The following is a 27,142-nucleotide window of genomic DNA, read 5'->3' as shown; positions in this document are numbered from 1 at the left end:
TTTAAAGAGCACTGGCTTCAAGAAAATGAATGTGGATCATGTGCTGCTGCTTAAGAATGTGGTTTTCTTGGTGATTTAGCAGATAGCTTAACAGAATCAGGAAATCTTCCAGACTGTTCGTATTTGTTTTTCAGTCTCTGACAGTATTTTTTTTCTTTTTTTGTTGTTGCCAGCAATCACAAGGAACTACTTTGTTGTAGGTCAAAAAAGTACAAGCCCAGATGGATGAAATTTTCATTTTACACATATGAATTTGCTGTGAATTTTGCTCTTACTATAGCTGACTTCAGGAGCTCTTGAGTCATTAGTCACTTGGAAAGAACTCTCAAGCCACTAGCTCTAATTTCATGACTTCTGTGTCTAGTTTAGATATACTTTAGGCCAGGTTGGATGGGGCAGCCTGGTCTAGGGGGTGGTGTCCCTGCCTACAGTGGGAGGATTGGAACTAGATTATCTTTAAGGGTTCTTCCAACCCATGCTATTCTATGATTCTCTGATACTTATTGTATATGAGTTTATAAGTTCTCTTTTTTTGAGCAAAGTTAATATATGAAGAGGCATTAGGTACATGTTTCATGGTTTTGAATCCTACAGTTATTGAAAATGGTTGTCTTTGTATTAATTTTGTGAATTATTTTTAAATAGAGATTGCAAGCTTTGAGTTACCAAGGAATGCATGAGCCATTGTAATACTTGCGAAACCTTTGATGAGCGGCATGACATAGTGGCCAGTTTTTGTATCGGCTTTATATTTGCCAAGATCTTCGTTTTTGCTGAGTGTTTAGTGTTACAAGCAGTACACACATTTTAAAGAAACATCCCTCTGAACAGGTATTCCGCTTCAAATAGCAGAATAACATGTAAGTTCTAACTCTGTAAAAGGCTTCTTGCAATCTGGTGGCAATAATGTTTTAGCAGCTACATTGTAAGGAGAGGGAGAATAGGGTAGCGCAAAGTTTAAGAATGCTGTGGCATTATACTTTAACTGAAATTAATTGTGTTTATGACTTTTTTTTCTTTGCTGTAGTCGTGACATGGAGAATAAAGAAACCCTCAGGGGGTTGCAGAAGATGGATGACCGCCCAGAAGAGCGCATGATCAGGGAGAAACTCAAGGCAACGTGTATGCCAGCCTGGAAGCATGAATGGCTGGAAAGAAGAAGCAGAAGAGGCCCTGTGGTAAGTGGTGCTGATGGAAGGACAGTATCTGTAGCAGCTCTTACAAATAAAAATAACTTAAATTACTTTTTGTTAGAAACCTCTTTTTCTTCAGAGTTTCCCTACTCCTAGTTGTGTTGCTCCTGTCCGTTCGCTGGGCGGTGTTTAAGCGGACGGCGTGGCTGGCTTTCCGCGCTGTAGCGCATTTGTCGCTGTTTGTTTTTAAGCCGAGGCGTTATCGCCGCTCCGCGCTGTCAGCGGTCACGTACGGCTGCGGCACTGCTGCCCTCCAGCGGCAGCAGCCGGGATAGCGCCTGCCTGCTCATCTGGTGAAAACTGCTGGAACCGGAAACAAACCGAAATTCAGCTCTTCCTTCAGCCAGGACTCAGCTCTGATAACGTCTGACTGACAGAGCGTTCTGTTAGGCTTTTGGGTGCTGCTTTGTCATAAATGGCTTGCAAGTGCTTTTAAGAAATGCAGGCAGATGAAATCTGAAACAGAGTGGTTACAATTCAATCCAGCATAATGCTGGTTAATTAATAGCCATTTCTTACCTATAAATGTTGCTGCATTTGCTGATGTGACTACTATGTACCACTAATGTAAAGTTAAGATCATCTGATGCAGTAGGCAAGTGTTTGGGGACAGCTTTTCTGGAATAGAAGTAAGAAGGTTCTGTTGGTTCTGTCATGAGAAATAACATTGAAAATACTTACAAGTGCACCAAACCCCGATACTTCAAAGGGTCAAATAACACAATTTTAACTTCAAAAATGTAAATGCTTTTGGGTTATTGCATAGCTTGAAATTATTTCCCTGCTCAGCCCACTTCCCTTGAGGTTTCTGGGTGTGTTAATATAACATTTGATGCTCCAGATTATCAATTACTATAATCTTACATTTTTAATGTTTTCAAGCACAAGTAGCTAGTAACTGTAGCTTCTCCTTAGCTACCATGAATTTGGATTTTGATCTTCCTGTAAATGAGAAGCATGACAGTAATTGGTAGTATGACAAAAAGGGTTTTCACTGCTCTTTATACTTCTCTTTTATCCTGTTCTCTTTTATCCTGATCCCTTTATCCTAGTAACTGGGCACTGAGTCTAGAAGTCTCTTCCTGCCCTGAGGAGGGAAAGCCCCTTTCAGTTTTTGGCTCAATCAAAGAGACCTCTGGAACTTTCTAGGAGAGATCTACTCTGTTTATCTGAGGTTTTACTTGGAGCTTCCTTCTAGCTTTGAGTCAAGGCTCTGAGACGTGGAATAATGTAGAACTAAAATGGAATCTGGCCACTGTGACTTTTTTTAATTTAATTCTCAGGGATGTTACTTTTATGCATTGTGTGGGTCTGACAGGCAGAAAACGGAAAGTTGTCTTGAAATATTCCAATCTTCAGTGTCAAAATTAAGGGTTCATGCAACAAAGCACTGTATTGGAAGTGTATGTACTCCCTTTTCTTTAGCACCTGTGTCTGTCCCAGTTGTGCAGCACTGAGCACAATGGCTAGCTCAGATATCAGACGTGGTGTAGCTCTTTTGTTTGTATGGCAGATGGAAAATGTGGGTGTGTTTTTTACAAGCAACAGCACACCTAATTTTGCTAGATTACCTCCATGTTTGAGGTCTTTATTTTGCAGAAGTATTGTGCTATAGAAATAGTACTCCTAGTATTTTTCATCTGGTACTGTGTAAAATGGATGGATCCAATATTACAGCTCTTAATAAGCAGGCAGTACCTGCAGAGAAAAAGAATTCTTTTGGCTTCTACTATCCAGAGGGGGAAAACTGTTATTCTTTGAGGTATCATGAATGACAATTACAAAAGTACTTTGCGAATCAAATCAGTTGCTACCACAACTAACATAAGCAGCACAAACAGACAGGATGAAAGGTTCTTGCTTTTGTGTTGCATATAGATCAGTAAGCTAACCCCTCTTCCATGTTAGTAGTGGGGCCTAAGGAATATTTGGATATCTGTATAATGGCTTAATTGTTGCAGCTTTTTTTTATTAATTTGATTTGCTTTAATGTAAAATTTCCAATTAATAATTTCAATATGTGGTTTAATTCCTGCCAGGTGGTGAAACCTATCCCCGGAAAAGTAGATGGATCAGAAATGAACAAACTCTGTCTAGATCCTCAAGCTGAAGGACAAAACACTGCTTCTTCACCAACACAGAAAGGAAGACGTAGTCCTTCTCCTAGCAGCTCCTCTTCATCATCTGCTAGGACGGTTAAATCTGAGTCACCAGGCGTTAGAAGAAAAAGGGTATCTCCAGTGCCTGTAAGTTGCAATCTGTGGCGTAATTTTCAAATTGGCTATATTCTATAATCTTTTGCTTATGCAGAGGGAGGCAGTTGGCCCTCGCTCTGTAGAGCAAGGTGCTGATACAATGAGGTTATTACAGGGTAGTACTTGAGTGGCACACATCTCATGTGATATTTCTCATGTGTGTTTTCTCTTTCCTTCAGTCCTGCTTTCATTTGTTATCGCTCAGTAATAAATGAAGAAATACAGATACTCAGTCATGAATACATGTATGGCTTGATTAGCATGAAGAAGTGCTGGTAGCTTCTTTTGGTAGCTTTTCTTTTTCTTTTTTTAGCTGTAATCAGTTTCTCCTGCCTGTCAGTTCTCTAGGAAGGTATATTCCATTAAGGATTGAATTGTGGGCAAGATTAAGATTCCTGTAGAAAAGTTACTAGTGTGTTTGTGATCCTTTATTTCAGAACTGATCTTTATGTACAGATTAGGGAATATTTACATATGTACATTGTCAGAAGTCTAAAATCACTGTCACCGCATTTGAGAAGATCTAGAATAGACTGTTTTGAGCAAGAGTAACTGGCTTAATTAAAGAAGATCAAGAGTATAATCTAACATTCTAGTTCGTTGTAAAAAGACTCATCAACAGTTAAATTCACAGTGCAATTCACAGTACAATTAGAATAAAAATAAGATCTAGCCAGTTTTATTGTCCCATTGTTCTCAACAGGTTTTTCCAGTGTCAGTGTAAATATGTACTGCCATTCTTCTGAACTAGAGACAAGTATCACAAGTAACAGCACTGCAGCAATGGTCCTTTTCTCTTGACAAGAGAAATTGAAAGGTTAAAAAAAAGAAAAGAGCTCACCAAAATATTTAATTTTTTCACTGATCCATTTTTACTTGGTTGGTTTTTTCTGGTTTACATTATCTTTTCACATTAAAACCAGTAAAACTCCAGGTTATATTTCACTTACATAGTGGAGAGTGAATTCATTATTACTTTCATTCTAACTTACAATTTAATGCATATAAAAAATCAGAAGATCTGAAATTGGATGGAACCATTAATGCATCTCATAATGTTAGAAATGTGAAGAAGTTAAATGAAGACAATCTTCCTAAAAGATCTGGGCTATTGAATTTTTGATTATGGGGAAACAGTATTAAAAAGCCCCAAAAGCATCCTCAACTAAAAGTTGCTTTTGTGGTGCAAAAGAGAGAAAGCTGTATCTTTTTTTCTCTTCTTTGGAATTTTCTTTACTTTTCATCTTTGTTGAACTTGTATTCCCTTTTGTAAACTGTCATAGTCATAACATTTCTTCATTTATGAAATATATTAGTATTATAGCCTTGTCTAATGATATCCTGTATTGAGTAATAAGTCTCTGGTTATCTTTGGATTGAATTACTTTTGATAATTCAGTGGTTATATGGTAAGGCAACCAGTGATGACTCCTTTTCTGTCACAGTGTCAGACAAGTTTCAGCTAGAGAATTTCCGTTCTCTTCTGTCCTTGAATTCTGGGCATGGGAGAAAAGTAATCTTTTGACATCATTTAGTCTAAGCAGACTGTAGTAGTTCCAGGTTTTTGGGGACTCTTATTTGGGAAATAAATAAATAAACCATACCTATTTAAACATTCTTCTGTCCTTTGAATGCTCATGACGGAGCCACTTGTGTAGTTTCAGAGCGGACGGATAACACCACCCCGACGAGCCCCATCTCCAGATGGCTTCTCTCCATACAGCCCTGAGGAGACAAATCGCCGTGTCAACAAAGTGATGCGAGCCAGGCTGTACTTACTGCAGCAGATAGGACCCAACTCGTTCTTAATTGGAGGTGACAGCCCTGATAATAAATACAGAGTGTTCATTGGGCCTCAGGTAGGGCATGGTTTTGTCTTTTTTTATAGCTTTTAGCAATTCATAGTTAATCTCAGAAAACTGCTCAAAGCCCGATTAGATAATTGATGATCACTGTTCTGTAAAGTAATGTTTAAAAGTTGTAGTTTGTACTCATGTAATATCACAATCAGCTTTTAATTTGTAAATTGTGTTTGTCTACAGTTTCTCTTTTTTCCTAAAAAAAAAAGACTTATTCCTAGAAGTGACTCTGAATTATACGTCTTATACATTCTTGGCTAAAATTTGGCTGCTTAATTCCTCTAATCATGGGATATATATAAATGACAAGCACATTACATAATTCCCTTAACAGTGTGATAATTTCATTAATACCCATGATGAGGTCCTTTTCATAGACTTTCTTGATACTACTGTGATGCAGTATTGGGACACATCCAAGTTGGGTAAATAGAAGCATCTCATTTAAGTTTGATTGGTGTCGTGTTGTAGATTCATGATTATATGCATAAATTCCATCTAGTATGAAGCATAAAAATAGCTTCCATTGATTTATTAAAAAAAGGGGGGGGATGGGAGATAAGAAACTGAAAACTGATATCATAATTTTATGCTTTCTGATATGTATTTCTGAATAATATTTTAGGAATGCTCTTTCTTTTTTTTGGGGGGGGTGGTGGTAGTGTATGTTAATGATACACTTAAATGTGGAAAAATTACCAAGTGAGTAGAGCCTGAGCACATACTTTTCTTTACAGACTTGTAGCTGTGGCCGTGGGACGTTTTGTATTCATCTGTTGTTTGTTATGCTGCGGGTCTTCCAGCTTGAACCCTCAGACCCAATGCTCTGGAGAAAGACACTGAAGAACTTTGAGGTAATCAATTTCTAATACATCTAATGATGATCCAGAATGCACTCCATAATGGCTGTAGGACACTATCTTAAAAATGCTGAAAACTGTTAGATTTCAAAGCAACAAGAACATATGTTTGTGATTATATCTTTAATTTAGTCTCAAGAGTTCTGTAAGTGGAAGAAATTATCTGCAAATATAAGACATAACTACATAAATAGTAGAGAGCTGTAGTTTAGTGAGTGATTCAAATCTTGGCATTTTCTATTCAAATTTATAGATCTGTCTCACTGAGTTGCTAAAAGGAAGAAAGTGCGGGTCTTTTGAAGTGATTGCACATATATATTAGATGTGTTATTTATTTTCAATAAGCAGATATGTTTTTGGTGTAAAATGTTTCTTGTGATTTTTTTAGTAGTAAGACTTCTGAAATTGCTGCTACTGCTAATGCATTATTGTGAAGGTGAATAGATTTTTTATCTCTTAGCAGTAGTTTACACTTTGGTAATACTACTCTTAATAACAAGCTATTCATAGCATAAATACGACTGTTGCTATCTTTTTCTGATGTTAGGTTGAGAGTTTGTTCCAGAAATATCACAGTAGGCGTAGCTCGAGGATCAAAGCTCCATCTCGTAACACCATCCAGAAGTTTGTCTCACGCATGTCAAATTCTCATACATTGTCATCATCTAGTACTTCTACATCTAGTTCAGAAAACAGGTTAGTATTTCTTTAAAGGAATTACAAGCTTTATTCTCTAGTTTTAGAATCACATACATTCTTTTTGTTTAAAGCTGCTTTCATTTCAAGCCACGTTGAGTCTCTGCATTTGCAAGCAATCAAGTTAAGCATACATTAGTCACTGTGGTACCAAGTGGGCATATTTGTTTTGCAACTTCTGTTTGGAAAATAAGTACAATTGTGAAAAGAGTTTTTTTGACCCTATAAGAATTTGCCAAACAAACTTCTGAAATCTAAGTGCAAGACTGAAGCATATGTCAACTTTGGAAGTCTATTTGTGTGCATTTGTTCAAATACAGCACTTGTGCAAGTGTTAACAAAAGAATAAACATGATTTTTCTCTGTCTTCTGTCCTGCTTTGGCAAAAGCTTGTGCATCTGACAATACACTGTGAAACGTTTAGGTAAATGCACTCTGTGTAAGCATACATATAAATATAAAAACAGAAGCAAGCATATGTTTTTAAAACTACTTCATTAAAATGAGTAGTTGAATTATTTTAAGAGAGTTATTAACGTATTGGTTTTATAGTTTGTACAATACTAAATGATGCCTTGTCTATGTATTTTAAGTGATCTTATTCTTTGGGGTTTTTTTTCCCTGACTACTTCTACTTGAGTTCTTTTGTACATTCTTTTTCATGGTTTTGAAAAGATACTGATTAATTTTTTAAACAAATAATTTGTACTTGCATTGTACAGGGGGTAAAATGTACGTCATTTAGAGAGGTCAAACCAAAGAATGCACCCCTAATTGAGGCTTTGTTTTTGAGAAGTGAAATCTGACTTAAAGACTATCTTGTTATGTTCCTTTGTGATAATGAACATATAGTAAGATGAATATATTCAGACAGGTTTAAATTCTTGTATACAGACTGTGACCTTAATTTCACTTCATCTTTTACTTTTCCAAATTGTGTCACTGTAAATAGTTGTATAAACAAAGCTGCTAAATATGTAATTACTCTGGGATTACTTATCTGGCAGGCCAGTTCCCTTCGTGTAAATACCATGTGTAGGAAATTTTTTTCCATAGGATTGTGAACTTTGCTGCATTAGCTATCACTTCGTTGTTTGCCAGTACACCTGGTGATACTGATTTACCTGCAATACGGATTCAATGAGAGAAGCTGCCATTTTGTGCAAGCCTGAATTTGTATGGCATAAGTATTAGAGAGCCCTGTGCATCAGATTCATTTGAGAAAAAAGTTTACTCAGTTCTGATAATTCCTGTGATTTGCAGTTATGTTTTGCTTACTTCTAGTTCTTCAAAAAGAGGTGTCTAATATATGTGTGTGTGTGTGTATGTAAAATGATTTTTCATACACTTATTTTTGTGGATTTTTTTCAAGGAAAAATTAGCTTAAACCATTTGCAAAGAAGTAGAAGGGAATACACGTGTATAGAAATAAAGCATGCACAGGTTAATTGTATTGTAAAAAAAAAACTGTTGGTGAACAAATGCAGGGTGCCTGCAAAGTTTTAGATGTACACCAACTGAACTTAAATTTTTTCTAGGAGTAATAAGAGTTTTGCACATTTAAAGAATATTGCAGAAGAATAAAAATCTGTGTTTTTCATTGCATGTCGTTTAAGTTTAGAAGATTTTTTTTGATAAATCTCTGGTTATACCCATTTAAAAATTAAGATGGGGGACAATAGAATAGAAACAACTTGTAAAACGGGAAATAGGTTTCTTTAAAACATCTATGTGTGGCATGTATGTTAGTGTTCATATGAATCTGTTCTATCACTTTTTGTTAGTAGCTGAAAATTCTTGAGTAGTTGTTTATTTTTTGAGTTTTACTATGTTCATCAAATAGTATTTACAGTTTCCTGTAAAGGGCTAAATACTACCTAGTGGTGGTTTTGATTGGTCCAAAACATCAGCAAAGTATCTTTGACATCTAAGAGAATTTTAAACCCCTCAGAAGCTGTTGTGGTGGACTTGGGGAAGTGTCTGAGGGGTGGAGAGTGGCACAAAGGTGGCTTCTGTGTGTTCTGAGTGAAAGTTCTGGAAGTTTTTCACCAAGTCCAGCAGAGCCAATCTCTGATGGCTCTGAAGGTGATGGACATGCTGCCGGCCAAGTTTGGGCCAATTTGAGATGCTGGTTACACCCCTGTGAAAACATATTTAAGAAAAAAATCAAAACAAGGTAGGCATGCACTTCTGTGTAGTTGCAGGAGGAGGAAGTGGAGGTAAAAATATGTGAAGGGAGAACAGCATGGAGACACCAAGGTCAGTGGAGAAGGTGGGGAAAGAGGTGCTCCAGGCACCGGAGCTGAAAACCCTCTGCTAGCTGTGGTGAAGGCCATGGGGAAGCAGGTTGTGCCCCTGCAGCCCATGGAGTCCACAAGGAAATCCACCCACAGCAATGCCAGAGGAGCAGGTGGATGCCTGGAAAAGACTGAACCAGTAGGAGTCTAATCGAAAGAGTTAAAGCTGCAAAGACCTTGCAAGGGAGAGAAAGGCCTTGCTCCTGGGGTGGAAGCAGCCTGGCCTTGGCTTGGGAGAGTCTGCACAGCACCCTATGGACAAAAACTCATGTTGCAGCAGAATTTGGGTGGGATGTTGCTTGTGAGATTGGACCCATGTCAAAGAAGTTCCCAGAGGACTGTCTCGTGGGAGGGACCCCGTGGCTAAGTAGAGAACCCCTCTCCCTGATGGACTGACCAGAGAACAAACTCCTTACCCTGCCCCCTGCCCGTGCTGTTAGTTTGGAAAGAGGGAAGGGGTGTGAGTGCAGAGACTGCTTCTTAAGAGGGAGGGGGTGAGAGCAGAGAAACTGTCTAGAGAGAGAGAGAGATAAGTAGAGATAAAGAGTATTTGTAGTAGAAGAATTGTGGTGATGAACAGATTTATGGACCTGCTCTGTGGACTGAGAAAACACCTCACACCCTGCCCTCCTACCTAAACTGTTGGTTAGAAGGAAGAAAGGAGGTGAATAAAAATGGGTTTGTAAGAGGAAGGGGGTGAGTGAACAAAATAGTGTATGGAAACTTCATTTTTGCGTCTCATTTATCCTCCAGCTTGCTTAGGTAATTAAATCACTTTGGAACTTTAAGTTTAGAGCCTGTCTGCCCTTTCTTCCATGCATCCTCCTACCAGTGTCCTATCTCACTTAACTCATGAGATTGGTGTGTGTTTTTAGAGTTTTTTTTTTCTTTCCCCTCTCCTGCATGTCTGCAGCAAGAGAGAGGAGAAGTGCCTGGCGTTTAGTCAGGGTCAAACCCCGACATACCTCCATGCTCTGAAAGGAATGTGATGAAAAGAATGTGGGTAGCTTTCAAAATATAAATATTCCTTAGCTTTTCAAAACAAAATGATAAATTAAAAAGTGAAGGTTGATTTGTTTAAAGAAGCCTTAGGGAAAAAAATGTTAAGTGCCCAAAGCTGGGCCTTTCAATCTCTAATTGGTATCTGACCTAGTTTGAAAAGATGTCATGCGTTTTGTGACTTTCCCTTTCATTTCAACAAAGTGTTGTCTGTACTCAGTGCTTCTAAAATCTGGTTGCTTACTTATTCAGACCAAGGTTTAGGAGAATGTTTCGTGAATAGCCTATAGTTATCCAGAAGTGACTGTTCTAATCTGGAAGTTAATATTTTTTCATGTTAATGCCTGTTCTGAATTCTGATATGCCACTTCTACAATCACAAATGTCTCTTTTTTACAGTATGAAGGATGAAGAAGAGCAGATGTGCCCCATTTGTTTGTTAGGCATGCTGGATGAAGAGAGTCTAACTGTGTGTGAAGATGGCTGCAGGAACAAATTACACCACCACTGCATGTCAATATGTATGTTACCTTTGTTTTGTAAAGTTCTGGTGACTCTAAATCTGCCAAAGTATTATAGCTTAGTACAGGTTTGGGTTGTTTGCTTTATTTTTAATAAAATATTTTTACAAAAATATTTATTTTTAATAAAAAACCCAGAAACCTGCTCTTAAGTGATGACTAGAACTCTGAGAATTTGGCATCATTCAGGCAGTATTGATACGCCGTATTTTGTCACTTACTCAGAAATTGAGTTTGTAATTTGATGCTCTGCTACAGAAAGTAACTGCAGGGCTAGAGGTTTGAGCCTCTCTTACCTGGGTGAAGAGATTATGTCCAATTAGAACCAGGTTAGGAACAGACTTTCATTCCCCTGGGACTTGTCATTAGAATGCATGAAAATCATATACTGTCAGCTAGAATTATATAATGAACTATGAGGTATGTTTATATCATATATTAAGTATATAAATATTTACAGTTTGCTTTAACAAAATATTTTCCTGTACCTGAGGTCAAAGGGACCTGAATTTCAGTTTGTAACTTAAAGTCTTAATTTTAGTACTGACTGAAGTGAAGCATTTCTTCATGCAGTAAAAAAAATGTTTAAACATCCATATTTAAATGCCCAGGGTGTTGAAAGTGACGCAGTTCAGAAGAATTTATTATGAAACTAATGTCCTGCAGTAAAACTTACAAACAGTTATGCCATCTTCTGGTTTTGTACACTGTAAAACTTACGTGCATATTATCCTGTTGTTGTATTCCAGGGGCAGAAGAATGCAGAAGAAACAGAGAGCCGCTTATCTGTCCACTTTGTAGATCTAAATGGAGGTCTCATGATTTCTATAGGTGAGGATTCAGTTGGTGTATGATAAATGGGATTTTTACTTGATATTTTTGAATGTGCTGGAGTATTTACATTAAACGTTTAATTTTTTAATCCGTGTTACTTGTTGTTGATTTGTAGTCATGAATTGCCAAGCCCTGTGGACTCTTCTGTTCTCCGTGTGGTTCAACAACAATCTCAGCAGCAGTCTACAGCTGGATCACAGAGAAGAACCCAAGATAGCAATTTTAACCTTACTCATTATGGAGTCCAGCAGATTCCGTCTACATATAAAGATTCAGCTGAGCCATGGATTCAGGTAATTTTATTTCATAAAAGACAAAATAGCCTTTAGAGTGTAGGTGTGGGTTCAGCTGAACATGGGTCACACACGTTAAAATGAGAGCACTTGTATTTCCTATATTTCTGCCATTTCTTTTTGTCTAGTATAGCCAGACCTTGATTTCAGGACTGTTAATATCAATGTTTGGAAACCAACTTCATAATTAATAATTGAAATTCAAAGTGAGTTAAACCATCCACGCAGTCATCCTCCCATTTCTCTTAACAGAGTTTTTACAGAACTTTTATGATGGTTTTTTTTCTGTCACAGAATCTGTTTTTTAAGACACTATACCTTTGGACATATTTTTCCTGTCAGCCTTGATGATTTTTAACTAGAAACATCTTCCCTTCCTTTGTGTTTGCTCTTAGGTACTTAAGTTACCTTACTTACTTAACTTACTTAAGTTGCAGCATTATTCATTTTGACTCCTGTAATGTTGGTTTTTTCCTTGGCAGGTATTTGGGATGGAGCTAGTTGGCTGCTTGTTTTCTCGAAACTGGAATATACGAGAGATGGCACTTAGACGTCTTTCCCATGATGTTAGCGGTGCTCTGTTACTGGCTAATGGTGAAAGCACTGGAAACTCTGGAAGCAGCAATGGAAACAACACAAGTGCTGGAGCTCTGGGAGCAGCTAGTGGGTCATCTCAGACCAGTATCTCAGGAGATGTGGTGGTGGAATCCTGCTGCAGTGTGCTGTCCATGGTCTGTGCTGACCCTGTCTACAAAGTCTATGTTGCTGCTTTAGTAAGTCATTGTTAACTTGATGTATTCTACTAATTTCATACTTGAGTCATTTTGGAACATGGGGGTGTGGGAGAAGATACATGAAGTCAGGAGTCCTAGTAATTGTTGTAGAGCACCACTGATGACTTTTAACTATCATTTGAAAGTGGGATGATCAAAATACTCATCATAAGTGAAAGGACGTGACTTCACTGACACTTGCCACAGTTCTGAGTATTGACAGTATGTGTATGTCTTTTCGTCCTCAAAGAGGAGGTGACTAATTCTAGCAGTGAATATGTAGTAAGCTATTCGTCCTTTGAACATTGCACTGACATTTTGAACACAATTTATGTAAAACCTAATTTCCAACTCTTTAATGCTTATTTATGTCTCTTCAAAAAAAATTAAAATTGTGTAGCTAGTTGGATTTCATATGTATGTTTTTTTCTATCTCTTAGAAAACTTTAAGAGCCATGCTGGTTTACACTCCCTGTCACACTTTGGCAGAGAGGACCAAATTACAGCGACTTCTCAAGCCAGTCGTAGAGACTATATTAGTTAAATGTGCAGATGCTAACAGGTACGGTGTCTCATGAACTTCATTTTGCATTGTTTCTTAAATGTCTTAAAGCTTCATTTGTTGCTATTCATCTGGAACTAGTTGGTGTTAAAATGTGTGGATTGTAAATATGTATCATTGTTTTGCTAGTCCAACTGCTGCCTGCAAACTTCTGGCTTGAAAGATACAGATTTTTGGAGGCAACCACTTGTATACTTTGTTTTCATAAGGCCTTTTTCCCCACCCGTAAAATAAAGGAAGATGTTAGGTGCAATCATGAACCCATCCCTCCCATCTCCCTTTCTATTGCTTTGGTCTAATTCTCATGACTCTCCTTAAAGCTATTACCAAGTATTCCTCAGTATTGTTCCTACCCCAGCAAAAGTTGTTAAACATTTTTGCCATGAAGTAATAGTAGTAACATAACACTTGTGATTTGTAATTCAGAGTGTAATGATAGAAGATGGCTATTCAGAGTGAATACCTTTGGCTCAAGTCTTCATGTCCTAGGCTGCCCTAGAACATCATTCAGCTAGGCAAACCATTTCTTCTCCTGTACTGTAAACTAGATGCAGAAGTCCACCAGCTTGAGTTTTGTCTCTCTAGGTTTAATTTCTAAGCAGCATTTCTTCTGAAACTGCAGCTAGAGATCCCTCAGCAATAGTCTAGAAAGAGAACATCTAAAGTTAAAGTAGTAAGTGAAACAGATCTGTTTCAATGGATTTGGCCACATTTTGCAAGAAAGTGAGAGGATTTGGGCCTTTTTTTGTGTATTAGTGATAGACATTATATTTCTGGAAGTATCCTTTCAAAAATGTCACAACCATTAGTAGCTTAGAGATAGTGGATTATAGAAATGTACTGGAATAAAGTGATGTAAAATCATTTTACGCACAATTCCTAGCTGGTGACTTTTTAAGTATAATGAATAGGATGTTTTTTACTTGAAAGCATTTGTTAAAGGAGTTCTTTTTTTGTTTTAATTTTCTACAGTCGAACAAGTCAACTTTCAGTCTCAACACTATTGGAGATGTGTAAAGGTCAAGCAGGCGAGCTGGCAGTTGGGAGAGAAATACTTAAATCTGGTAATAACTCTTCATATATAATTGAATTATAATTACAAGTAAATAATACTGGAATTTATCAAGTACAGGCATAGCAAAGAGAACAGTATTCCTCTCAACATTTTGGAAGGGGGTTAATTTGGGCAAACAGTGAGTAATTCTGTATTATACGGTTCTGATCTTTATTTAGACTTGGAGCCTAATACCTAATCTTCATTTTATCAACTGTTTTATAGGATCCATTGGTATTGGAGGTGTTGATTATGTCTTAAATTGTATTCTTGGAACTGAAACCGAATCTAGCAACTGGCAAGCACTGCTGGGTCGACTTTGTCTAATAGACAGACTTCTGCTGGAATTTCCCGGTGAATTTTATCCCCACATTGTCTGTGGAGATGTCTTGCAGGCTGATACTGTAGTTGACAGGTACTTGCTTGTACTATGTGAATGTTACTCTTGGTAGTTGAATTTGTTGGTAGTGATTTCATAAAAAAAAGTATTTGTTCTAATTCCTGTAAACAAATAGCACATATTTCTATGCAAAGAGTGCTTGCTTTATGGAGTAAATAGCTGTTTTTTTAAAAACTTCTGACCTGTGAAGCAATTCTGAAGCACCAGTGCAGCAATAAATCTCTTTCTACTTCAGAACTGACAGCTAAATACATTATCTTGAAACAACTTTTTTGGTAATAGTTAATTAGAGCATGTCAGTGTATAAAGAACCTCTCTTCTTTTTTTTTAGGTATAAGAAACTTCTTTCCCTCTTAACTTTCGCCTTGCAGTCAATTGACAATTCCCACTCAATGGTTGGCAAACTGTCACGGAGAGTATTTTTGAGTGCAGCAAGAATGGTGGCAAGAGTGCCCCACATTTTTGTAAAGCTGTTAGATATGTTGAGTATGACAAGCTCAACTCATTATGCAAGGATGCGTCGACGTCTGATGGCAATAGCAGATGAAATGGAAATTGCAGAAGCCATTCAGCTAGGCATGGAAGAAATGCACTCTGGGGAATGCCGACATGAAGACTTTTTACAGCTACCTGTGCCAGATAACTCTCCAGAAACTACAGAAAATAATACTCCTAACAATACTGTCCAGTTATCAGGGAAAAGTGGGAAAGGTTTAAGTGATAGAAAACTGAGTGGCAGCCCAGACGATGTTTCTGAGATACTAGCTGGCCTTGCTATGGGACTTCCTGTTTCATCAGTAACCACTGAGCAACCAAAACCATCCATTCAGACAAAAGGAAAACCCCACAGTCAGTGTTTGAACTCTTCTCCCTCATCCAGTCATTCCCAGTCGCCATTCCCAGCACTTCTGTCTCCATCAAACCCATCTGTACCAGCTGGCACTGTAACAGATGTCTCTAAACTCAGACCTCAGGGATTTGTTCCCTGCAAAGTCCCCTCACCTTCTCCTCAAACACAGCGGAAGCTTTCTCTTCAGTTTCAGAGAAACTGTTCTGAGAATAAAGAATCTGAGAAACTTTCTCTGGTTTTTACCCAAGCCAGGCCATTGCCATCCAGTCATGTACACAGGCCAAAGCCATCACGACCCACCCCAAGTGATGTGAACAAGCAAGGAGAAACCTTAAAAAGCAGTATGACACTTGACCTGAATGATATTTCACAGTGTGATGGCAGTAACAGTGCAGTTATACCAAGTGAAGAGACAGTGTTCACACCAGTAGATGAAAAGTGCCGGCTGGATGTTAATGCAGAGCTCAATTCCAGTATTGAGGACCTGCTCGAGGCCTCCATGCCAACGAGTGATGGCACAGTTACATTCAAGTCTGAAGTTGCAGTTCTTTCTCCTGAGCGGGCAGAAAATGATGATACTTACAAAGATGATGTAAATCATAATCAAAAATGCAAGGAAAAGATGGAAGCTGAAGAGGAGGAAGCTTTAGCTATTGCAATGGCAATGTCAGCATCCCAAGATGCCCTGCCAATAATTCCCCAACTACAGGTCGAAAATGGTGAAGATATTATAATCATTCAGCAGGATGTAAGTACACGTATGAGAATTTGGCTTAAGTCTCAACTGAGGGTCACTGAAATTATAAAACACTGCTGTTACATTTTAAAAGTGATAGAAACCGCAAAGGTGCTCAATACCTTTTCCTAGGAGATCGAATATAGCCAGTCTGCCACTTGAGGGTGCTAACAGAAATCCTTCTTTGTTATTAACAAATTTAGAGAAGATGTTTGGAAGAGAAACACCATATCATATACCAACATTTAAAGTGGCAAAAAAAGAAGTGTAAAACTGGAGAAACTAGGAAATAAAACCAAAATTTTTAAGCAGGAGTGGAACTGTATTGAGTCCTAATGCAGATTTACTTCGAAGACAATTGTACAAAACCAAACTAATTTCTGATAGAAAGATTGAGAAGAGATCTTGTCAGCATACCTTGAGAGAAATTGAGAAATACTTCAGAAGTCAGAGCACATACATTGCAAATAGCCAAAAAACGCAAGAAATAAGAATAGAGAAAGGGGTACTTTATTTGTGATCCTTTGAGGTAACAACATGTAAAGCATAAAATGGGAGGGATAAATTAAGTAGAAAACAACCTGATTTTGGTTCTGTTTACTGTAGGTGCAAGCTAAAGCCTTAACTAGATGGGAGACTGGGAATAGAAGAAAAGGTCACGCTGCTACTTTTGTCCTCTAACCTTGCCTTCCACCTTCACCTAGTAACACAAAGGAAGGAAGTTCTGTAACTACATATAGTAGGACTATATGGGTTACAGAATACTGTGGTGCTCTGATCTCAGCTGAGACATATATAACAAGAAGTATAAGGGAGATGAGAGGCATATAAGTTTGGATATTTCCTAACACTTCAAAATGTCAGTATTTTAGATATGTGTTGGTAAACTTAGATGATTTGAATTTAATTTGCAGACACCAGAAACTCTGCCTGGACATACCAAAGCAAAACACCATTACAGAGAAGATGCAGAATGGCTTAAAGGTCAGCAAATTGGTCTTGGAGCTTTCTCTTCCTGTTACCAAGCTCAAGATGTGGGAACGGGGACATTAATGGCTGTAAAACAGGTAAATACTTCAATTACTTCACTTTCTTGTGCTTCATCTTCAGTGCATTTGCTCTCACAGACCTCTTGTGTTCTTTGCTTCTTCTGCTCCCTGCCATATGTTCTGACACAATATATAATAAAAGAAAACCTTTATGTGCATGGTATTAACCATATGCAAGTTTTTTTCAGTTCTTCTTAAAATGGAAAAAAAAATAGTCCTTTTTTCTATGTCCATTTTCTTCATAGTTCTTTAAGTGCATTTTTACTTCTATCAAGTTCATAAATTGGTGGCTGAGTAAGGAATGGAGCCCAGATATCGTGATTCCAAATTACTACCCTATTTGCAAGATAGCTATTTAAAATACAGTCCCCTCACTTGTCAAAAATATTTTTCCTATAACTTTAAATGGAGGAAATGTAGTTTAATGTTTGTTTCCTCTGATTTAACTTTGCTAACTTACTAAACCAAACTTGGAGGCAAATATTCTTACTATTTAAATTAATAGATATAGAAGTGTGGCTGAGGAGACACCCAAATGCACATGCTTCAGTCAAGATTTTTGAAGGTTTTAGGTGTGAATAAATTGTTTACACTAGAGCCACTAGAGCTGCCTTAGGTCTGAATCAGTGGTAACAAAAGAGAGAGAATTTTAGTCCCAACGTTTTCTTACCAGTTCTGCAATGAACTTACACCTATGGAATTGAATAAACGTTTTGAAATAGCTCAAGGAAAGAGCATCTTCCACCAGCTATTCCTCCTTTGAAACTCTTTTGCTTGTGAAAAAGTGGGACTGGCCATGTGGTCCTGGAGAGGTGATGATGATTGTGATGCCTGGGGGAAAATCCCTGCAGCATGCAAATATTTCATATTTAGTTTGAGTCAGAGCTGAGGCTGGCTTCAGTTCCATTACTTCTAATCTGTCATGTTCTCCCCGGAGCCGAATTTCTTTAAGAGCTTTAGTTATGAAACATTTAATTGGTAAAATTGTGTAAGTAATACTTAGGCTCCTGTTTCACGCCTTCCCTTTCTTCCTTTTCCTCAATGTCTGGAAATGAAAGGTTTTTTCCTAGTTTAAACAGAGGATGGTAGAGGGATATTTCCCCAGTCTGCACTTGAAGAGGTTTTCATGTGTTCCCCAGAAGGTGAATCTTAATTTTCTGTGACTGTCTCACATGGAGGAGATATGTTCTCAGCTGAAGGGGTTGGCGGCAAAAAAATAGTTCCAGATGGTGAAAACCATCCATTCTTGTTGCTGTATTGAAGGGCAGTTACAGTACTGGGTACTTACATTAGGTAAGTCTGAATACCATATTTCAAAACAGGTGACATATGTCAGGAACACATCATCTGAGCAAGAAGAGGTAGTTGAAGCACTGAGAGAAGAAATAAGGATGATGAGTCACCTAAACCATCCTAACATTATTCGAATGTTGGGTGCTACATGTGAGAAGAGCAACTATAACCTCTTTATTGAATGGATGGCAGGTAAACAACTAGTGAAAATACCATTTGAGTCTTATGTCGTTACATATTGGATTTTGCATTGCTTGAGGTTGTGAATTTACATTTTCACTGCTGTGTTGGCAACCAGTATAAAAGTGTACTTACAGTACAGCTGAAGTGATCACAGCAATATTCTTAATGGTGCGTCTTTCTGTGATTTGGAATTTTCCATACCTAATCTGTCATACAGTTACAGCAGTTGGAAACCCTGAAGAAAGTTTCTATTACTTTTCCTTCCATTTCTGACTCCAAATGAGAAGTTATAAATTTTGATTCATTTCCAGCTGAAGTGACTGTCTCTCAAACCGTTGCATTTTCAGTGTATCTGTATAGCTTTAAGTTATTTTTAAAAATAACTTAGCCAGAAGGTTTGGAATACCTGTCACTTGTTTTTTTCCCAAACTTTTTTAAAAAAAGTTGACATGGGGAGGCATTTAAGAACTGAAAAGTAAGTTTCAAATAATAAGTTGTAAGTAGTCCTTTGGGGAAAATTAATTCAAATCTTAAATTTCTTAACTGATGATTTAGTAAAAAATTTTGAAATCTTTTCATAATTTATGCAGCAGTGACAATATCTTTCTTTTGACAAGTAGTTTTATTAATTTTATTGATGTGATTATATGTTGCTGTCATCTAGTTACCAAGACTAGATTTGGTGTTTTATATGTCCGTATGTCCTGTAAAAGAAAGCATTGCACCTTAACTTCTGGTCGCTGGCAGAAACCACTTAGCAATACCAGAGTGCTAACATGCAAAGCCCAAGTATGTGTAATTACAAGAAGTACTGCAAGAAATATTTTCTCAAAATTAAGAATGTTAAATTTAAGTGTCGGTTTTTTTCTGAAATATTATTATTTAGACAGTGAAATGTCAGGAATTGTTTACTTCATTCAAGCCCAGGTTATATTCAAATACTTTGTATAGACACATTGGAAATCCAAAATCTTGAGAATCAATCACCAGTTTTGGACAATAGGGGAAGATACTTCTTTTCCTTGCTTGTTTGGCTAGTTCTAGGTATTGGATGATAGCAAACGTAAATTAAGATATTAAGAGGGAATACTTGCCGGAGGTTGCACTTGTCCATTACCCCAAAGAAAGCTAATATTCTGCTGTTTACAGATTAACATGAAGTGTGGATAAAGTGTTTTTCTCAAAAAAGTACTTTGTACACTAGAGATTTGTACATTCTTTTAAGAAAGTATAAAATTATTAGGAAGCATGAAGACTTGTGTCTTTAATGTGTATGATTCCATGTAGAAAGTAGTTGAGGAATGAACTATGTCACTTTTTGCCTATAAAATTTTTTTACCTTTTTGGGGGTAGGGGAAGGAGAAATCTAGCTATAAATTGGAAATACTAATACCAAGTTCTAGTTTTTGGATTCAGTGTTGCATTCTACTAATACAAAGGGTAAGTGTTGATAGAATGTACTGTTTTATCTTTTAGGGGGTTCGGTTGCTCATTTGTTAAGTAAATATGGAGCCTTCAAAGAATCAGTTATTATTAATTACACAGAACAACTGTTACGTGGCCTTTCTTACCTCCATGAGAATCAGATAATCCACAGAGATGTTAAAGGTGAGAATTAATCATAATTTATTCTAAGAAGCAGTATTCAGAAAGCAACATTTGTTTTGGCCTGAGACCTGTTGATTCTCTCAGATACCCTCTTAGGAGTGGTATTTCTACTGAGTTTGTCTGATCATTCTTGCTCATTCTTAAGAAACTCTATTGCTGAAATTTAATCAAAATGCCACGGAAATTAATGAAACTGTTGATAGCAAGCTTGGGGATATTTGTTACCTGTGCCAACAGTTAAGAAATACTGTCTTTCTCGGTTAAAATAAGATACAAAGTTGCCATGGAAATACTGTGATGCATTTTCTTCCTTCATCCTAATTGAATATACAGTTGTACTCTGAGTAAAATGTGGACTTTACTGGGAAATACCAGTCTTACTGAACTTTTCCCTTTGATGTCACTATAGCTGTCCATGAACTGGAGATATGTTCATAAAAGTAGCAAAATATGGATCGCAAATACGTGTCTTTACTAATTCTTTTTAAAATAGTAAAACTTTTAATTGCTCTGTAATTCTCTTTAAAGCAACTCAAGGTTGCTTGATAATTAAATAAATTTAAGTTTCATGAGGAGCTGCAGGCAATGAAAGCTTCCAGGGCTTTAGGTCACCATTTTCTTCCATTATACCATCTACAGGCATTGTTCCAGAATCTTGTGTGTTTGCTCTACTTTGAAAATTTGATTGCTTCTCAAAATCTCTTGAGCAGCCTCAAGCTGTGTGCAGTATCATTCAGGCATAACAGAAAAGTGAGGTTATTAGATCGTATCCTTGATTTTTAGATTCTCTTGATACTAGGGTGGGGAATGTCAACCTATTTTACAATTCTGAAGTGGAGGGAGGAAGAGTATCCAGTTTCTGTTCATCCTTTTGCCTTTAATAGAAAACCAACTAGCAATATTTTTATTGTGCTGTTGACAGGTGCCAATTTGCTAATTGACAGCACAGGTCATAGATTAAGAATTGCTGATTTTGGAGCTGCAGCCAGGTTGGCATCAAAAGGAACTGGTGCTGGGGAGTTTCAGGGACAGTTGTTGGGAACTATTGCATTTATGGCACCAGAGGTAAGAAACCAATTTTTAAAGTTATTTCAAAAAGTTTGTTTGAACTCTTTAAGCCAATTCATGTAGCCAAATAACAGAAAATTGCTGTGCATTCTCCAAGTGTGTTTTAAATGCCTTTGTTCTAACTATTAGGAATGATTCCAACATGGTGATCATGACATTTCTTTCTTGCTGTCAGAGTTGTTTCAAGTAGTTTGCTACAAGATAGAATTATCACAAGTACTGTTACTAAAGCCCTAATGACCATTTGCTCAAAAGCTGGCTATTGCAAGGTACTTTGCTTGCCGCTTGGTCAGGTATTTTATTTGCTCAATCTCTAGACCTATATAAATCTTGTGGCATTTACATCATTGATCACTCTCCTAGCCTGAAATGGTAATCAGAATACACTTGTTTGATGACCGTTTAGGGTTTACTTCTGTATGACTTAAAGCTAACAGACTTTGAAGCATATGATCTGATCTTTGGTGTCTGTCTGTTCAGGTCCTGAGAGGTCAGCAATATGGAAGGAGCTGTGATGTGTGGAGCGTTGGCTGTGTTGTCATAGAAATGGCCTGTGCTAAACCTCCCTGGAACGCAGAGAAACACTCCAATCATCTTGCTCTGATATTTAAGGTGAGGTATTTAGTTACTGCAAATACACTACAAAGGATGCCAAGTAATCTTTTATACAGCAATGTGAATTTTAGAAAAGTGTACATGTAGCCGGGTTTGTTGCAATTGCTTTTTTTTCATGTTGGAGCCATTAGTACAGAAGCAATACTGGTACCAACATAAGCACACTTGTTTCTTTTAAAAAAAGCCAAGCAAACTGATACCGAAAAGAGATGCTATTACAATAATATTCAAAATCATGGCATTGTAGAAAGGTTTGAAAGATTTTGAAAGGTTTTGAAAGAGACCTTAAAGATCGTCTAGTTCTACCTTCCCTGCCATGTGCAGGGGTACCAGGTTGCTCAGAAAGGTCTGTTCTAAGACAGAGAAACAGCGTGTAACAGGGTAAAAAAAAATAAAATTGATCCTTACACAAGGCAGAAGATTGGGATTTGAACTTTTTCTTACAACCTTGTAAAATACAGAAGCTTTTTTGGCCATAAACCATTTGTGTGTGTATTTATATTTCACAGTGGGGAATGTTGTTTGGTAAAAACCTAATGTTCCATGATCAGATTTTGCTGAAGGATATTTTCCATTATGCTATGCTATATATGATTTTTGCCCCTTCCTTTTATAGATCATCCATCCATCTTGGCATTCACATTTTTTTACTAAAATCAATTAGTTATATTTAATCATAAAAGTCCAGTTGAACCGTGTAGGCATGAATGAAAAAAACGTTACTGCGAGTGATGGAAGTTTTTTCAGAAATCAGATGTTGCACAGCAGTACTCAGATTTGTTCTAAGTAAAATCACTTGTGATAAGAGATGTAATTTTCTTGGTTCTGTGTCTTTGTGCATCTGGTGGTGCCACTCTAGTATTCTCAGTCATCCTGCTTTAATCTGATCTAGATAAAATTAATTTGGTTGGGAGAGATCTGTGTCTTTCTGAGGAATGTTGCCTTTTGGGGTGGTAGCAGAAATACAGTAAAGGCAATGCAAGAAAGCATAGCCAGTTTAACATGCTGTGGTGGAACATGGCTCAGCTTAATCTCTCTCCATGTTGGCTTATGCCAGTTAAACGTGAAGGCAGCTAATAGACTAAAGAATGCCCCTATGTGTGCTCTAGGAGCTCTTCCAATGGCCTGCTTAGAAATGATCACTGCAGGATCTTGCTGTAAGAAAAAAATTTAGAGGAAAGTATAAGGAGAGAGTCAAACTGAAAAGCAGCAGGCATAAGGACAATAAACTGAAAGTAGTAATGTAATTGTCAAACTGCAGTAGAAAACATGATGAACGGAGTAAAGTTCATAAAGCTAACTCATCAGATGAAGTGAATGGCTTGTGGAATGTTTTTGGGGTAGAAGAGGGGGCTAAATCACTGACTTCTAAAAAGTTATTTCCCCTTGTTCAGATCGCTAGTGCAACTACTGCTCCATCAATCCCTACACATCTGTCTCCGGGCTTGAAAGATGTGACTCTTCGGTGTTTAGAACTTCAACCTCAGGATAGACCCCCTTCAAGGGAACTGCTGAAACACCCAGTCTTCCGTACTACATGGTAGCTACTCATGTGTAAGGCTGAAATACTGAAGAAAATGCTACTGAATATACAATAACTGTCTTGCAGTGCAGTTAAGCACAGCAAATTATATTATTCTGCTGGCCTTAATAATAGATACATCAAGAACATAAGGCCAGTGGAGGACCCTACCTAAGTATGTGATTGACAAATCAAGATCTTTACCTAAGCTCAGTATGCAACATTTGACAATTCATGCAGAGGTTTGTAAACTGTGCCTTTTCAAACAGTGGGCTCTATGTGAACACAAACACATTTTTTCTTAAATCTGCATGATTATTTAGCAGGTAAGTGATTTTTATTTTATTTAGAGCACTTTTTCAGCAGTATTAGAAGCTGAGAGGCTCAAGATCTATTTTAATATAGCAATCACTGTTCAATTTCACATCATGTAGATGCTCTGCAATTAGTAAGTTTTCTGTTTGGGTTAAAAGGACATTCTGTATCTGTCCCTTTTAATTACATGATGTTCTCTGCGTAACAAATCCAAATAATGATGGAAACTTTTAAAAAGCATTTTGCCTTCCTATAAAGTAAGAGCAGGCACTCATGGTTCACTGTGCATTTACTGCTGGCCATGTAATTTCTTTTGAAATCAAAGTTTGTTTTCTTTGTATTTTTAACTTTCATGAAAAGGGGATATTTTAGTCTTTAGAAAAAAAAGATGCAAGCTGTGTCATGGAATATTTTCCTGACACAAGAGTTTTAAAACCAGATTTGCTGTAAATCTGGGATAAAATGCCACCTTCAACAAGGATATGTTGAAGGCTCTGATAGTATAGGTTATTTAATAAACAAGATTGTTCTGTATAAAGGAACTTAGTCTGAATCATGCTAGAAGTTGTTGAGCCTTTTTTTTCATATAGCAGTTGCTTCTGGCAAATCATGTAGAGAAGTTTCATGTCAAAGGCCCCCCAAACCCTGCTCCCATTAAAGTTTTTATGGGAGACTTTGGCATGTACTTCAGTGTGAGCAGGTGCCAAATGAGCAAATCTCATTCTTTGTGTAAAGAAACTGAGGTTACATTCTCTACTGATAACAAGTTTTACCTGCTGTTTTCCTTCTGCCGTACATCATCTATTTACTGTAGCGATTAGTGATAATTTAATTTGAAAATGTTAAAGAAAGATATACCGCAAGAAAGGTATTTATTTTAACAAGAAACAAACTTGGACTTGAAGATCAAGATAAAATAAAATGGGGAGTAAAGCTTCACCGGTAGTGCAAAACTTGTCGGTTTTTAGGAGCTGTGGGGTATTTTTTTTAAACAGGTTTTTAAAATTATTTTAAAGGCAGGTTTTTAGATTCTGATGCATGTAATTCTGAAGGAAAATGGCAGCTTTTTCTTTTGCTTTTTTAAAAATGGGGATCTTTTTTAATCTAATACTGATTGTGTTTAATCCATTTTGAAAAAAAAATACTGTTTATGTTATAACTCTTCAGAAGCCAGTTGGATTGTTGGACTCAAATAGAATTGGTTATTTTCAAAGACTCAGGACAAACTAAATAAGCTATAGTACCTTAAAAGTGTATAATACAAATTGGAAGTAAAACATCCTAAAGATAAGTTTACATGAATGATAGTGCTCATACTAATAAAAAAAAAAAACCATGTCATTAGTTGTGAATGTGTTTCTTTTGGAAATTTTACATTCCTTTGTTTTTGAAGATTGGCAGACTTTGAAGAGTTAAAAAGATAATATTGAAATGTGAAGTTTGGTAGCTCTGTTTTGTACTTGACTTTTTTTTTGACCACTTTAGAATTTCTCACTCTAAGATTGTTTCCAAGTCTTTTTTATGTGCAAGCTTTAAAGGATGCACTCTTGCCAATTCATGTACTGGAAGATCAGTTGTCAGATTAATACTGTTTCTGGCAGAAATGTAAACTGTATAAACTGATGAACCTCAGCTAATCAGTATTACTTTGTAGATCACCATGCCTACCACATTTCAAACTCAAACTGCCTCTTAGGTGTCCAAATGCATTTGTTTGAGTTTGCATTTCCCTCGGCTTGCTGGTAATTGTGGTGTTTTTAAAATGGAGATGTGATGTAATATTCTTCTTTTCTTTGGATCAAAGCTGGACTGAAAATTGTATTGTGTAATTATTTTTTGTGTTCTTAATGTTATTTGGTACTTAAGTTGTAAATAACGTCTACTGCTGTTTATTCCAGTTTCTACTACCTCAGGTGTCCTATAGAGTTTCTTCTACCAAAGTTCACTTTCACAATGAAATTATATTTGCTATGTGACTGATTCCTAAGACTTCCAGGGCTTAAGGGCTAACTTCTATTAGCACCTTACTGTGCAAGCAAATTTTACAGAAATCTCTGGGTTAAGAAATTTGGCTTCGTTGTATCCTTTGTTATTTTAAATATATCAAGATATTTTAATTAAAAGTTTTTACCCCATTGAACCAATTTTATATAGTATAATTTGTATGTATTTTCGTGGTTTTTGTCTTTATAGTAAATAAAAGTTTTTCAACAAACTTTGTGCTTTGCTTACTATAAGGTCAACACATTCATTTTACTGATGGCAATAAAATATTTCCAGTGCACTACACTGTTTATACATAGTTTCATACACCACACTTGATATATCAAGGCTTAGTTTCTAATATTAAATGACACAAGTGAATGAGTACTCGGGCCTATGTACGTGTATATCTATATATATCTATATATAATTTATGTGTCTACATATATCTTGTGTGAGTTAATAATGCTTAGATAAAGGGAAGCAACAAAGACTAATTATTTTTAAATTAATGAGAAAGATGGGAACTTCTCTTATGACAGCACTATTATCTACAAGCCTCACTTGATTATGCCTTTAGGCCAAGAATTAGATGTCTGAATCTTGCATTACTGCAAATGTAACAATTGCCTATTCAGGTGAGCTGATTTGATTAGGTCAGTTCTGGAGCCTTTGAAGTGTATGTTGGAAGTTAATCTACTGTTTTATGGTTTTGGTCAAATGATTCTGTTGCTTGAGATTTTAATAGCAGACATAAGTCCTTCCTTATTCAGGCAATCCATGTGTTGCAAAGCTAGGGCTTGTTTCAGTTCTTGTCTTTCTCCAGATATTTTTGAAATTTTAAAAATTAATTCTTTTTTAATGGAAACAATTTTCAACTATAGACTTTTCTGTGACTATAAATTCTGTGTTTTGAAGGATTATGCATTTTATTATTTCCATTAGTTATGTGGCTTTGTGCAGGTAGAGATGAGTGTATCAATTCACCAGCAAAAACTGGCAGAAGAAATCTTCAGATAAATTCTAATATCAGATTTCTAAAATCAGAAAAATGCACGAACTGAAATGTCAAAAAGAAAAATACTTGGCAAGATTAAGTAGGAGATACGTGATAATCAATTTCTCTTCCTTTAGAAGAGAAGTTCTCGATCCTACAGTACTGTGTGTGTCGTAATGTTGCCAGCCTCTTTGTAGGAACAAGGGGTGACAGAGATCAGCGGTGCCCGGCAGATGGCAGTAAATTCCAAAGACACCTCCTTAGTGAAGATACCAAGTATCTTCATGGGCACAGGGCATGTTCGGTTCTTCCACAGGCAAATGGTAA

The 27,142-nt window shown here is 36.9% G+C and overlaps 1 protein-coding gene across 2 annotated transcripts in view; it reads left to right on the top strand.

Annotated features, from left to right (window-relative positions):
- The window catches only part of MAP3K1 (mitogen-activated protein kinase kinase kinase 1), a 60,792-nt gene extending 34,742 nt beyond the window's left edge, over positions 1-26,050 (top strand). For both annotated transcript variants that reach the window (XM_085043133.1, XM_085043132.1), the window contains 19 exons: positions 1,028-1,178; positions 3,233-3,439; positions 5,107-5,307; positions 6,045-6,161; positions 6,715-6,863; positions 10,559-10,680; positions 11,430-11,511; positions 11,630-11,807; positions 12,290-12,580; positions 13,021-13,142; positions 14,115-14,206; positions 14,422-14,611; positions 14,928-16,194; positions 17,097-17,249; positions 18,554-18,716; positions 20,184-20,315; positions 21,238-21,380; positions 21,864-21,995; positions 23,393-26,050. In XM_085043133.1, the coding sequence (XP_084899259.1) occupies positions 1,035-1,178; positions 3,233-3,439; positions 5,107-5,307; positions 6,045-6,161; positions 6,715-6,863; positions 10,559-10,680; positions 11,430-11,511; positions 11,630-11,807; positions 12,290-12,580; positions 13,021-13,142; positions 14,115-14,206; positions 14,422-14,611; positions 14,928-16,194; positions 17,097-17,249; positions 18,554-18,716; positions 20,184-20,315; positions 21,238-21,380; positions 21,864-21,995; positions 23,393-23,542 (4,035 nt within the window). In that variant the 5' untranslated portion in view covers positions 1,028-1,034 and the 3' untranslated portion in view covers positions 23,543-26,050. The remainder of the gene's footprint in view (positions 1-1,027; positions 1,179-3,232; positions 3,440-5,106; positions 5,308-6,044; positions 6,162-6,714; positions 6,864-10,558; positions 10,681-11,429; positions 11,512-11,629; positions 11,808-12,289; positions 12,581-13,020; positions 13,143-14,114; positions 14,207-14,421; positions 14,612-14,927; positions 16,195-17,096; positions 17,250-18,553; positions 18,717-20,183; positions 20,316-21,237; positions 21,381-21,863; positions 21,996-23,392) is intronic.
- The last annotated feature ends 1,092 nt before the right edge of the window (positions 26,051-27,142 follow it).

This window comes from Lichenostomus cassidix, chromosome Z (genome assembly GCF_008360975.1).
Source record: "Lichenostomus cassidix isolate B80296 chromosome Z, HeHo_3.0, whole genome shotgun sequence".
NCBI classification, from domain to species: domain Eukaryota; kingdom Metazoa; phylum Chordata; class Aves; order Passeriformes; family Meliphagidae; genus Lichenostomus; species Lichenostomus cassidix.
The sequence above is the reverse complement of the archived record's forward strand: the minus strand, read 5'-3'. Positions and strand labels throughout refer to the sequence as shown.